The 14,265-nt window shown below is 55.1% G+C and overlaps 1 protein-coding gene and 1 pseudogene across 2 annotated transcripts in view; one reads left to right on the forward strand and one right to left on the reverse strand.

Moving 5' to 3' along the window:
• LOC311511978 (leukocyte immunoglobulin-like receptor subfamily A member 2) overlaps positions 1-14,265 on the forward strand; it is an 873,498-nt pseudogene that overhangs the window by 133,669 nt on the left and 725,564 nt on the right. The window lies entirely within an intron of this gene.
• Positions 873-8,427, reverse strand: RFPL4A (ret finger protein like 4A). The gene is made up of 4 exons (XM_084612448.1): positions 8,396-8,427; positions 6,129-6,449; positions 1,760-1,870; positions 873-1,652 (listed from the first exon to the last, which is right to left on the reverse strand). Exons 2-4 carry the CDS (start codon positions 6,403-6,405, stop codon positions 1,135-1,137), a joined length of 906 nt encoding a protein of 301 aa, XP_084468574.1. The 5' UTR covers positions 6,406-6,449; positions 8,396-8,427; the 3' UTR covers positions 873-1,134.

Raw genomic sequence — 14,265 nt, forward strand, 5'->3', positions numbered from 1 at the left:
GGACACACACACACACGCACACACACAGAGCAGGGTGCAGCCCTTCCAGCAGGGGGCAGCAGGGACACACACACACACACGCACACACACACACACTGAGATCAGGGCCCAGCCCCTCCAGCAGGGGGCAGCAGGGACACACACACACGGCAGAGCACAACCCCTCCACCAGGGGGTAGCAGGGACAGCGATTGAAGCCCCCTGGCCAGAGCTGCGGGAACACGTGGAGCCCAGTAAGGAGCCTGCGAGCCCCGCCAATCCCCCACCACCACAGCAGCAGCGGGGGTTGCCCCCCTCCCCAGCACCAGCAGGGGTCCCGGTCATGCGCTGTGACCCAGCCCCACTCCCCCCTCCGCCCCCACACCAGTGGGGGTCCTGGCCGCAAACCGTTGCTGCCCCCCCACCCCAGCACCAGTGGGGGTCCTGGGCCACCCCCACACACCACCGGCAGCACCCCCAGACCTCCGCCCCTCATTACCCCATGCCGAAGTTTTAGTTAGGGATATAAAGTAAAATTCAAGGGCCGTGAATTTTTGTTTACTGCCGGTAACCTGTCCATGACTTTTACTAAAAATACCTGTGACTAAAACGTAGCCTTACTTATATGTCAAAATCAGGTCACCTCTCAAACTTCTCCAAGCAGACTGAGCTCTTTAAGTCTCCCCTGCTCAAATAGCAGAATGGGAGCCCGCAAAATTCATGAGATTGGCTTGAAAAAAAAAATCACAAGATTTGACAAATAATAAACCTTTGGGAGGGGGGGTTTGTTTGTTTGTTTTATACATTTGCCTTCTGGGGTTGGACCTTTCTAGGGTCAGGTTTCACAGGGTTTCTCCGCAACCCAAAGTGCTAGAAAACGAGTTACCTTTTTTTTTTTAATAAAAGTGCAGATTCTTACCAAAATACCATGGCTCCAAGAGCTGGAGACGTCAAGAAACAACACAAAATATCATCCGACAAAGTCACGCGAGACAGTCGAGGAGGGTTTGCACCCGATCCGGACAGGAAGTGAAAGTGAAAGTGGAAGTTCGGAGGCAGGTGGCAGTGGCAGTGGATTCCCGTGGCTGGGATTTTGGCCTGCACGCCGGAGTGTAACATCCCTGCTCTTGCAAAGAGTGCGGTGGGGAGGCGCTCTCAGTCACATGGGCAGAGCTGGAGGGGGACCTCCGTGTCCCAGGTCAAGAAGAAGGGGAACATCTTCTCGGAGAAGGGGTAGTTGAAGGTGAAGATGTGCTCCCCGGCGTCGTTGTTGTAGAAGGAGAGTTTTCCAAGGATGAAGTCTAGATGCACCTTGATCCTGCGCAGAGGCTCCCGTAGGAAAAGCGTCGTCTTAGGGGTGCTGAGCGCCTTGTACTCCCCATGGTTCAGCTCCAGCCCCCAGAACCCCTGCTCAGCCGTTATATAGAGATACATGTTCCTCTTCACTGACTCCCGGACGGCGCCGACGATCCAGCCTTTCCCGGCACCCACCTCCACTGCCCAGTCCAGCCGCCCCCCAGAGATGCCCGGGGTGCCCAGCACACAGGGCTGAAAATAAAAACGCTCTGAGCTGCAGGGAAGGTTCTGAGCGCAGTCCCCGAGCCGCACACTTTTCTGGTCTTGGGAGATCAGCAGCGTGCGGAACGCCGTGTTGGGATCCAGCTTCACCTCCACTGGGGAGAGAGAAGCAGAGAGTTAGGGTGAGATCTCGGCACGCAGCACCACGGCCGTTGCGAAATCTCAACGTGCCCTGGGCTGGTGGCATCGGACTGTCACTGACCTTTCTTCTTGCTTCCGAAAAATTGATCGTACATCTCCGAGTCCAGCTTCTCCTGCTGGTCATTCTCGTCGTCCTCGCTCGCGCCAGCCGGCTCTGGCATCTGACGGAAAACTACGAGACACACGAGAGAAATAATTACCCATGGGCGAAACTGCCTCCGAAAGGGACAAACGGAGGCAGGCTGTCAGGAGGTCAGGCTACATACTCCCGGGGTCAGCCCCATTGTAGATACATCACTTCCTACTAGGGGGTGCTCTAATGAGGACAGGCAATCTCTACAGAGGGAGGAATCAAACCCTGAATGTTGTATTGTCTTCTCCCTCTCTCGTTTTATACGTGAACAGTGAACTACACCTACAGCTAGCATTGGCAGCATTCGATTTTTATGGGTTTATAATTTCAAGGGATAAATAGCGATGTTTATTTTGAAGCTTTTTTTTCTATTTTATCGACTGAAATATTCACAGGTGCTGGAAATTTCGGGTTTTAAGCATTTCGTTCTATTTTGATCAACCGACATTTTCATAGTTCTGCCACATTACAGGTTTTAAGCCTCTCTTTTTTCTGTTTTTATGGATTTAAATTTTTCAGAGTTGCAGGAAATCCTTTTTGGGGGGGAAAAGGGGAGTCAGACCATACAGTAACTCCTCACTTAAAGTTGTCCCCGTTAATGTTGTTACGTTGCTGATCAATTAGAGACCAGGCTCGTTTAAAGTTGCGCCATGCTCCCTTATAACGTTGTTTGGCAGCCGCCTGCTTTGTCCACTGCTTGCAGGAAGAGCAGCCCGCGGCAGCGAGCTGGTGGGGGCTTGGAACCAGCATGGGCCGGCAGCCCCCCATCAGCTCCCCGCTCCCTAAGTTCCCTGTGCAGCAGCCGCCAGTTCTGGGCGCTAGCCACTAGGCCACCCTTGTTAGACGGGGGAAAACTGAGGCATGCCAGGGGATGACCCTCCCCCCATTTACCAGAAAGCTCCAGCAAGAAATGAGTCAGACCACTGGGGGAAACGAGGCGGGATCTCTTCTATCAATTGCCGGCAGTTCAGCTGTCCCTCCCCCACTGCCATGTGCTGCTCCTGCCCTCCACCTTGGAGCTGCTCCCAGTAGTCTCCTGCTTGCTGTGCAGTGGGGGGAGGGTGGGAAGAGGGGTGCTGATGTCAGGGTATCCCCCTCCACCTGCTCCTGTACCCCATCTCCACAGAGCGGGAGGGACAGGACAGGGCTCAGGATGGAGGGAGCTTGCTGGCAGCAGCTGCTGTCTCAGCTTGCTGGTCTACTTACAAAGGCAGCGTATTTAGAGTGAGGTCAGTGTACTTAAAGGGGCAGCGTGTGTCTCTCTCTCACACACACACAGGGTGTGTTTCTGTCTCTCTCTGCCATGCTGTGTCTCCTCCCTCCATTCGTGCTGCCTTGTAGGGTGTGAGGCTACATTAACAACAGTGTGTTAATGCTTGAGGGCTCAGCCGAGTGCGAGTTCATCATTTAGCAGCAAGGCATTCCCTGGGAAATATCCCACCCTCTGACTTCACCACCTCAACCAAGCTTCACCATCATCATCGCTGTGCACAGTATTAAATTATTTGTTTAAAACTTATGTGTGTGTGTGTGTGTGTGTGTGCGCGCGCGTGTCTTTTGTCTGGCAAAAAAAATTTCCCTGGAACCTAACCCTCCCTATTTACATTCATTCTTATGGGGAAATTGGATTCGCTTAACATCGTTTCGCTTAAAGTAGCATTTTTCAGGAACATAACTGCAATGTTAAGCGAGGCGTTACTGTAATTACCTAGTGGCAGGAGATGCTGAGATTCCAAAAGTTAAAGTTTTATAGCCAAATTATCCACATCCCACGTCAAAATGCACAAAGTAAATACCCTTAAATCAAACTCTAATAAGGTCTCAAGCCGCATTTTTCTTACTTTCTTTTTAAAATTCGATTAATGTCGATGGGAACATTTTTTCGTTGGTCCCTGTGTGCGCAGTGAAATCGACGTATTATCATCAGGGATATTTTTTCATCGGTCCCTGTGTGCACGGTGAAATCAACATTTACCGACATTTCGCAATAAAAATCTCACCCTTCCAAGCCAATCTCTAGACTGGGTCCCAGATGCCGATCCACATGCACAGCTTTAACTTAGGGTACGCCTTGAAACCAATGTGAACGGCAGAGAGGACATCCTGAGGCTGTGCCTACGCTAGAAAGGTGTCACGGGGTGACACTGGTCCTTTAAGACAGAGGAGGTCAGTGCACCTGTGACTGGTCAATTGGCCCCCAAATGGGCGTAAAACCGGTTACCTGGGCCCTAGAGGGAAGAGCCTGGATGGGAGCTGGAATTGTTGGTGAGAACGGACCAAAGCTGGCGAGCCCTTGAGGGTGGCCTCTAGAGAGACGTGAGGTGCTGTGATTGACTCTCGAGTGAGTGACCTGGAGATGAAATCCCCAAAGAGAGCAAACACGGATCTGATGTTCACCATCGGCACCGGCGATTGATTTTGCTCCAAGGCTTTGGGGGAATTACTGCACCGGTGCCTGGCAATAAATGATGCCCAGAGGTGGGCTTTGTATCGGATGCTGTTCCTTTGTAAGGGTGGAAGAAAGGGGAAACTGAGGCAAGGCGCCTCGGCCGTGCCGTGGCCCAACGCAGGAGGGTGCCCCTGGCTGGGCTGCACTGCCACGGGCATTGGCATAGCAGCAAAGCATCTCTAGCGTGTAGATTCCAGGGCCTGAAGGAATCTTTGTGATCATCTAACCCAGTGGCTCTCAGCCATTCCAGACGACGGGACCCCTCTCAGGAGTCTGATTTGTCCGGCACGCCTCCAAGTTTCACCTGACTTAAAAAACAACTTGCTTACAAAAATCAGGCCTAAAAATACCAAAATGTCACAGCCACACTAGTACTGACAAATTGCTGCCTTTCTCGTTTTTACCATATAATATAATATAAATGGATTGGAATAAACATATTGTACTTACATTTCAGTGTAGAGTCTATAGAGAAGTATAAACAAGTCATTGTCTGCATGAAATTTCGGTTTGTCCTGACTTCCCTAGTGCTTTTTATGTAGCCTGTTGTAGAACTAGGCAAATATCTAGATGAGTTGATGTACCCCCTGGAAGACCTCTGCATACCCCCGGGGGTACATGTACCCCTGGTCAAGGACCACTGGTCTAGCCTGACCTCTGTATGACATGGGGCCAGAGAACCGCCCCGAAATAATCCCTAGAGCAGAGAAAAAACAGCCAATCTCGATATAAAAATGATCAGGGATGGAGAATCCACCATGAGCCATGCTGAATTGTCCCAGTGATTAATTACTCTCACCATTAAACATTTACACTTTCTTTACTGTCTGAATGTGTCTAGCTTCAACGCCCAGCCATTGGACGAGGTCGTTAGACCTTCCTCTGATAGACCGAAGAGCCCATTATGAAATATTTGTCCCCCAGGTAGATACTTATAGACTGGGATCAAGCCCCCCCGAACCTTCTCTTGGTTAAACTAACTAGATCGAGTTCCTGGAGTTTGTCACTGTAAGGCAGGTTTTCTAATCCTTTAATCTTCTCTGACCCCTCTGCAATGTACCCACATTCTTCCTGCGAGAAAGGGGCAGGTGCTTAGGCATTTGGCCTGGCATTTGGAAACTCTGGGTTTGATCTGCTGCTTCGTCACAGATGCCCCAGGCGACCTGGGACAAGCCGCTTGCACCTGGCCTACCCGTCAAACGCATCCTGGCGTAGCTGCCAGGGGAAAACAACTGCTGCCGTGATCAACAGAGCCAGGCCAGCAAAGCCCCCAGTGCTTGCAGCCAAAAGCATCTGGCCTAGCTGCAAAATGAGATCAACCCCACCGCGTTTTTTGAACGGTGAAAATGTCACGCCCCGAGAGCCAGAGCTGGGTCGACAGATTCCTCCATCACCCTTGCTATTGCCTCTCAGAGAGAGGACGGGAAAACCCCTTCCACCGATGTAGGAGGTATTTATACCCCAGCCCTAGCAGTGAGACAGACCGGCCGCAGCATCTACATAAGGCTCAGTAGCAGAGATGTAGCTGCAGCCTCTCCGTGCCTTAGTGCTTTCCATCCACAGAGACAAAGCACTTTAGAGGGAATGCCAGCATCTCTACCAGCCATTTTTCAGATGGGGAAACTGAGGCACAGAGAGGGGGCCGGGCTGTGATTTGTCTGGGATCACCCAGCAGCGGAGCTGGGAATGGAACCCTGGTCTGCTGAGTGCCAGATCTGGGCGCTAGCCTCTAGGCCACCCTTGTTGGACTGGGGGAAACTGAGGCACGACAGGGGGATCAAAAAGTTCCAGCAAGGAATGAGTCAGACCATAGAGGAAAATGAGGGGGGATCTCCTCCATCTACTCACTCTTCGGCATGTCCTTTTGGATCCTTAGCGACAGATCCTTCCGGTTAATACCATCCAATATCTTCACTGCCATCTGCAGAGCCTTGGACTCCTGGTAAACCTGGACCATGGCCCAAGCTATGTCCATGGCTTCAGCCACCTCCGTCTTGGAGCGGGGGATTCGCTTGTAGCCGTCTTCCAGGGGATAGTTCTCCAGGTGAAACTTGAACATCTGGAACTCTCTTGATTCTAGATCGTTCAAATACTTGACAAGCTTGCAGGACGCGCACTGTGCCATGTCTACCCTGGGTCGGCGTCCCAGATCCCGGCAGGAAAGCAGTCCTGTGCAGAGGTTAATACAAATAACTACTGCTGTCCATCTGCCTGTCTCAAAGTCCTTTACGAAGGAGGGCAGTATTAATAGTGCCATTTTATCGATTGGGAAACTGAGGCACATAAAGGGGGAAGTGACTTGCACAAGGTCAGGATAGAACTCAGGAGTCCAGACTCCTAGCCCAATCTAGCCACTAGCCCCCACTCCCCTCCCAGAACCAGGGATAGAACCCAGGAGTCCTGATGGCCCTTAGACATGGCCTAGCTCCACCCACGGCCTAGCTCCACCCACTGCAGCCTGGGGGTCAGTTACCAAGTGGCTGCTGGTTGTATACCAAGCTAGAGCTGGCTGGAAATTTGGCTGGGAAATGCTGATTTTGTCACCATCAAAATATTTTGAACAACAGGTTGTGTTTTGGCCAAACGGCCCGCGGTGCCTAACCCCCCTGGAAACCAATGGGAGTTGGGCATCCCAGCGTCTACAGCCAACCCACTAGATTTTAGGCACCTCCATCCCTTTACAAATCAGTCCCTTGGCGGTAATAAAACCCCCGCAGCTGAGCTGTGCCAGTGGCCTCAGGCTCACGAGGCTTGGGCTGCGGGGCGAGAACATGGCCGCGTAGCCATTCCAGCTCGGGAGGGAGCCAGGGCTCTGGGACCGTCCCACCTTCACAGGTGTTGCGAGGATCAATAAATCCCCAGAGGTGCTCAGACAGTGGCTACAGACCCGAACTGGGATGCAGAACACCTGGGTCCTCTGCCTGGCTCTGCTGATAGGGGACTTTGGACGAGTCACTTCCTCCCACCATGCCTCAGTTTCCCCATCTGTGTCATGGGGTTAACAATCCCGATTTCCTTTTCAGAGCACTTCAAGAGCTGCTAACAAGAAGACCCAGGGGCTATAGGGTGTTATTAAGCACCTGACACAGACACAATCCCACATCCCGCCCCCACCCCCACCGCGCACCACACACACCCCATGGCAGAACTGGGACGGGACCCCAAATCTGGGCTCCTCGTTGTGCGTCCCTGCAGCTGCCCCATGCCGGTCCTTTGCCTCCATTTCATCACCACCCCCTGCTTTGGGCACAGAGAGCTTGAACTGCTTGAACCTGGCTTGAACCGCCAGGCCCCCGATGCCCCCTTGGGTCAGCACCCGGGCTCCAGCCACTTGGCTGCTGAGAATTGGTGTCACCCCCATGGGGAAGTCAGAAGGTAGCTGAGAGCTCCCAGGCCCAGTTGCTGCGGCTCTCTGTCCGCTGCCTGCCTGCTCCCCCGAAGAGCCCAGGGGTGGCTGTGGGGGGGGAGCAGTGGAGGGAGGGATGGGGGAGCAGGAGTCAGAGAAGATGGGGGGTTATCAGGAGGGGAGGGGTGGAGAGGAAGAAGGTCTCAGGGGGGAAGGGAGGAAGAGGGGAGTCAGATAGGGATCAGGAGGGGAGGGCTGGAGAGGAAGAGGGTCTCGGGGGAGGGGAGGAAGGGGGGGTCAGGTGGGGGTCAGGAGGGGAGGGCTGGAGAGGAAGAGGGTCTCGGGAGAAGGGACGGAAGAGGGGGAAGGGAACAGGAGAAGAAGAGGAGGTGGGGGGAGGAAGAGGTGGCAGGAGAGGAAGACGGAGGTGGGGGGAGGTCAGAGGGGGAAGCAGACGGGAGAGGACCAGGAGGGAAGATGAGAAGAGAAGGGGCTCAGGGGAGAGGAGGGGAGGGGACGGGGGCAGCACTTCATTCATGGTGAAGAGCTGCCGCAATATTTTTACTTTCATAACTGACGGGCCAAGCCCAGAGGGGCCGGGGCTAGGAAGTGACAAGCCCAGAGGGGCCAGGGCTCAGCCCTGGCCCAAATTAAGCCCTGGAGGGGGGACAGGAGAGAGTGGGGGGGCAGGAGGGAGGAGAAGGCGCCTGAGCATGCAGGTTGAGGGGAGCCACCCCCGATCCCGGAGCATTGCCCCGGCCCCACTCACCGGCTGGCAGTAAAAGCGAAAGTGCTTGCAGGGGAGGGAGGAGGGACAAAGGCCACCCCAGCCCCCACCCTCTGCACGAGTCCAGCCCTCCTTTAGCCCAGGGCTGCTGTGCAGAGCATCCACACAGCAGGCAGGGGTAGGCCAGAGCCAGCCCCTCTGCATGTGGAGGCTCATGGGGGAGCTGGGCAGGGAGGGGGAGCTGGGCAGAGGGTGGCACAGGGAACATGGGGGGAAAGGGGGGATACAGGGCAATAGCAATCTGGCTTTTCCCTGTGGATCAGGCCTCTGCTTTGATTCTGTCGCCTGGGAGGGGTCCCAGCCCCCCCAGCCCAGCCCTCTTCCTCCACCCCCCATTTCCCCATTGCCCGCCATGTCCCCCATTCCCCTGGAATCCCTGCTGCCCCCACATGCCCCCACCTCATCCCCCAGCCCCCATCTCCTCCTGACCCCAGCCCTTGCCATACTGACCCCTGTCCTTCCCCCATTCCCCCTGGCATGCCGATCCAAGGCAGTAGGGGAGCAGACAGGGCCTGTCCTCACCTGACACCCCCAGTGAGCAGGGCCTTCCCCAGCTCCTGCTCAACCCCCCATACCCTGAACCAGCCCCGCTGTGGGGGCTGGAACAGCACCCTCCCCCCCAGGCTCTCCCCATCTGTAATGACCGCAGAGCAGTGGGAACTCAGGGCAATTCACCCCATAGTGCAAAGAGGGACACTGAGGCAGAGATAGCAGAAGGGCCTGGCACAGCAGCGAATAGAACTCAGGAGTCCTGAGCACCAGACTTTAGCCGCTAGGCCATGCTGCCCCCTGGATGGCAGCTAAAAATGGCTCAAAGATGAGAAGTCCCAGTGCCCGCCAGAGCGCTCGGTCCCTCTCCGTGTCTCAGCCAGTGAGGGGCCCATTGTCCGCCCTCCGTGCGGCTCAAGGAGATGCCAGAGCCACCTCAACACCCACCCTAGCCCCAGCTCTGCTGGATGCCCAGAGGGTGCCCTGAGGCATAATCCCACTCCCTGCCTCAGTTTCCCCATCTGTCAAAAGGGCATCACCAGCCCACCTCCTTTGCAAAGCACTCGGGGAATCTCAGGACAAACAGGGCAGCACCATGGGAGCACCCGCTAGAGGGACAGAACCCAGGAGTCCTGGGCTGGGCTCTAGCTGCTGGGGGACACCACCCTGTGTCTTGGGGTGGGGTCGGGAGGAAAAGAAATTGGATGTTCAAGGGCTAAGGTTTGGTTCTCCCCAGAGCCTGGAGTGGGCTGGTGACATCACAGTCCCAGGCAGGGGATTGACGGGGGGAACAGATTGATTGATTGATTGATTGATTGATTGGCAGCTCACCCAGAACTGCGAGATTTCAGGCCCGAGATGGGGTGGATGGATGGATGGACGGGCAGACAGATGGACGGGTGGATGGATTCACTGCTCACATCTGGAGAACAGCAGCTCTCCAACACTAGCTCTTGAAATCAAATTGAGGAAGACCTTTCCTTGGGCAAAACCCTGACAGGTGCCTGGTGTGGGGGGCCAGTGGATTTGTGACCCCCCCCCGGCTATGAGCGGTCCCGGGTTCACAACGGCGCCAGTGCCCTGGAGCCAGGCCCAGGCTCAGAAGGGGCCCCGGCCTGCTCCGCTTGCTCTGCGCCCCGAGACCCCGTCAGCCCCCTGGCCCCAGCCGCCAGATCCCCTCTGCCCCCCGGCTGGACCCCAGTGCACCCCCGGCTCCGGGCAGTCTCTGTTTCCCACCACCTGGGGGGCCCCCCTCTCCCCCCGACACTGAGCCACCCGGGACTGGGGCAGGAGCCCCGCCAGTCTCAGCCAGTTGATGGGGGCGCAGTGTGGGGGCCTTGGCTGGACCCCTCCAGGCAAGTGGGTCCTGAGGGAGCCTGGCCGGAGCAGGCCCTGGCCTGGCTGATCACGCCACTCCCGAGGGGCCGGAGCGATTCCCGGCCCCGGGACCAGCCCTGGCTGCGCTGCCGGCTCAGCCCAGCAGACAGTCGCCTCCCAGCAGGGCCGGTGACTGCGGCCGGGAGCCAGGGCATGGGGGAAGGGGTCTGGGGGGTGCTGGGCTGTGAGGGGGCGAGGTAGATGGTGTGTTGGGGCACATGGGAGTGGGGGTTCTGTGGGGGGTGCTGGGCAGTTGTAGTGGGACGGTGGGCAGGGGCGATGTTGTGCAGGGTGCTGTGCATTTGTGGCAGGGTCTGGTGGGGGGCGCTGGGCGTAGCGGGTCCAGGGGCCTCTGGCCATAGGAAGTCGAGGGTGGGGGTTGTGTTGGGTGGGGGGGCCGTGTGGCAGGGCATGGGCCTGCCCCCGAGGGGAAGCACAGAGGATTGATTGAGTGTGCATCTGGCAACTGCCGGTTTGTAAATAGTGCCGTCACACTGGGCTGGGCGGAACGGGGCCGCCCCTGCCATGCCGTTCCCCATTGCCCCTGGCTGGCCCCTCACTCTGGGGACCGTCCCTCCCCCATACCATGCTCCATTGCCTCCATGGGGGCCCACAAATATGTTTGGAGCCGGGCCCACAAAAGGTTAATCCGGCTGTGGATATGAGCAAATAACCCCGCGGAGAAGGAGACGCGGTTGAAGCAAACCCAACAAGGCCCTTTGCAAGGTAAGAGAGGGCGTTTTGGCAGTGAGATTTGGCCACCCGCGGTGGGAAAGTTCCTGCATGTTAACGCCAAAAAAAAACCTACCAGGAAAAGGGCAAAACGCCCTGGCTCGAATGCCAACAGTCCCGGGTCATGGAGCCACAGATCCAGAGCTCAGGGAGGCCCCTTGCTGACTGCATCCCTAGGGGAAGCCATGTGGCTTCTCCGCCTCCTTGGACTGAACTTTGGAGCCACCAGCCTCCCTGCTTCACCCGCTGAGTCCCGTCAGCGGGTCCCCCTGAGATGGGCACCGGAGGGACAGGTGTACCCCCACAGGGAGCCGTGTGCACCCCCAAATCCAGCCGCTGCAGTGACCCTCCGCCAGAAGGGCAAAGACAGTCGGGTTTCTCAGCTGGCTGGAACACAGCATAGAACGTCCTTGGTTAACGCAGAGGCCAGAAAGTTACAGCCCGGTCCATCTTCACCTCCTTTTGTCCCAGTTCATCTTCCAGCCACCCCACATGCAACAGCCCCCACCTGGCCCCTCCTCAGTCCTTTGGTCTTCCCTGGCAAACCCGGCCAGCTTCCTGCACCGGGACGGGCCAGCCTTGGTCCTTAGTTGCTAGGTACCAAATGTCCGGGCAGTCGGCCTGACCTTTGTCTTCACGGACCCTCCATGGCAATGGGTCCCAGGCCCCAGCCATCCAGGAGTCCAGCACACCTGGGTCTCAGGGTCTCTGCAGAGAGTAACCAACCTTTTCCCACCACCTAGTTAATGCCGCATACAGGGGAAACTGAGGCAGACAGGCTATTCATACAAAATATTACAGGAAGTCCCCACTTCATCACCTCCCTTCCCTCCTGCATGGATCCAGCTGGATTCTCTGTCAGGTTCTTCAGGTGCGGGCAGGGGGGGGGGTGTACATATATCCCATCAGTCCCGGCAGTGCTCCCCCTATGCTCCCCTTTTAGCAAGTCTTTGTGTGACCATGAGCAACTTACCTGGCTGCAGATCCCCAAAGGGAATTAGGCACCTGGATTGCATGGAAATCATCCATCGTCCATCCGTTCTCGTCCGTTCTCGTCCATCCTCCCTGTGGAAGGAAAAGGCCTAGGTAGGGAGCGTCGAATCGTGGAAGTCAACGAATGGCTACGCAGGTGGTGTCGGAGAGAAGGCTTTGGTTTCTTTGACCATGGGATGGTGTTCCATGAAGGAGGAGTGCTGGGCAGAGATGGGCTCCATCTTACGAAGAGAGGGAAGAGCATCTTTGCCAGCAGGCTGGCTAACCTAGTGCTTTTCTTAACCTGGCGCTTTTCTTGACCTGCTGCTCACAAACCGGGTAGAATTAGTGGGGGAAGCAAAAGTGGATGGGAATCTGGGAGGCAGTGACCATGAGTTGGTTGAGTTCAGGATCCTGACGCAGGGAAGAAAGGTAAGCAGCAGGATATGGACCCTGGACTTCAGGAAAGCAGACTTCAACTCCCTCATGGAACGGATGGCCAGGATCCCCTGGGGGACTAACTTGAAGGGGAAAGGAGTCCAGGAGAGCTGGCTGTATTTCAAGGAATCCCTGTTGAGGTTACAGGGACAAACCATCCCAATGAGTCGAAAGAATAGTAAATATGGCAGGCGACCAGCTTGGCTTAATGGTGAAATCCTAGCGGATCTTAAACATAAAAAAGAAGCTTACAAGAAGTGGAAGGTTGGACATATGACCAGGGAAGAGTATAAAAATATTGCTTGGGCATGTAGGAATGTTATCAGGAGGGCCAAATCGCACCTGGAGCTGCAGCTAGCCAGAGATGTCAAGAGTAACAAGAAGGGTTTCTTTAGGTATGTTGGCAACAAGAAGAAAGCCAAGGAATGTGTGAGCCCCTTACTGAATGAGGGAGGCAACCTAGTGACAGAGGATGTGGAAAAAGCTAATGTACTCAATGCTTTTTTTGCCTCTGTTTTCACTAACAAGGTCAGCTCCCAGACTGCTGCGCTGGGCATCACAAAATGGGGAAGAGATGGCCAGCCCTCTGTGGAGATAGAGGTGGTTAGGGACTATTTAGAAAAGCTGGACGTGCACAAGTCCATGGGGCCGGACGAGTTGCATCCGAGAGTGCTGAAGGAATTGGCGGCTGTGATTGCAGAGCCATTGGCCATTATCTTTGAAAACTCGTGGCGAACCGGGGAAGTCCCGGATGACTGGAAAAAGGCTAATGTAGTGCCAATCTTTAAAAAAGGGAAGAAGGAGGATCCTGGGAACTACAGGCCAGTCAGCCTCACCTCAGTCCCTGGAAAAATCATGGAGCAGGTCCTCAAAGAATCAATCCTGAAGTACTTACATGAGAGGAAAGTGATCAGGAACAGCCAGCATGGATTCACCAAGGGAAGGTCATGCCTGACTAATCTAATCGCCTTTTATGATGAGATTACTGGTTCTGTGGATGAAGGGAAAGCAGTGGATGTATTGTTTCTTGACTTTAGCAAAGCTTTTGACACGGTCTCCCACAGTATTCTTGTCAGCAAGTTAAGGAAGTATGGGCTGGATGAATGCACTATAAGGTGGGTAGAAAGCTGGCTAGATTGTCGGGCTCAACGGGTAGTTATCAATGGCTCCATGTCTAGTTGGCAGCCGGTATCAAGTGGAGTGCCCCAAGGGTCGGTCCTGGGGCCGGTTTTGTTCAATATCTTCATAAATGATCTGGAGGATGGTGTGGATTGCACTCTCAGCAAATTTGCGGATGATACTAAACTGGGAGGAGTGGTAGATACGCTGGAGGGGAGGGATAGGATACAGAAGGACCTAGACAAATTGGAGGATTGGGCCAAAAGAATTCTGTTGAGGTTCAATAAGGATAAGTGCAGGGTCCTGCACTTAGGACGGAAGAACCCAATGCACAGCTACAGACTAGGGACCGAATGGCTAGGCAGCAGTTCTGCGGAAAAGGACCTAGGGGTGACAGTGGACGAGAAGCTGGATATGAGTCAGCAGGTTGCCCTTGTTGCCAAGAAGGCCAATGGCATTTTGGGATGTATAAGTAGGGGCATAGCGAGCAGATCAAGGGACGTGATCGTCCCCCTCTATTCGACATTGGTGAGGCCTCATCTGGAGTACTGTGTCCAGTTTTGGGCCCCACACTACAAGAAGGATGTGGATAAATTGGAGAGAGTCCAACGAAGGGCAACAAAAATTATTAGGGGTCTGGAACACATCACTTATGAGGAGAGGCTGAGGGAACTGGGATTGTTTAGTCTGCAGAAGAGAAGAATGAGGGGGGATTTGATAGCTGC

The sequence above is a fragment of the Lepidochelys olivacea genome, assembly GCF_965140295.1.
Source record: "Lepidochelys olivacea isolate rLepOli2 genome assembly, chromosome: 23".
NCBI lineage: Eukaryota > Metazoa > Chordata > Testudines > Cheloniidae > Lepidochelys > Lepidochelys olivacea.

What these genes read in the sequence shown, in the direction of transcription:
- RFPL4A (XM_084612448.1), bottom strand. Translation starts at nt 6,405, where the DNA reads ATGGCACAGTGCGCGTCCTGCAAGCTTGTCAAGTATTTGAACGATCTA. An exon ending in CCAAAAGGACATGCCGAAGA is followed by an intron (nt 1,871 to 6,128) that starts GTGAGTAGATGG and finishes TGTGTCTCGTAG; the next exon opens with TTTTCCGTCAGATGCCAGAG. An exon ending in TTTCGGAAGCAAGAAGAAAG is followed by an intron (nt 1,653 to 1,759) that starts GTCAGTGACAGT and finishes CTCTCTCCCCAG; the next exon opens with TGGAGGTGAAGCTGGATCCC.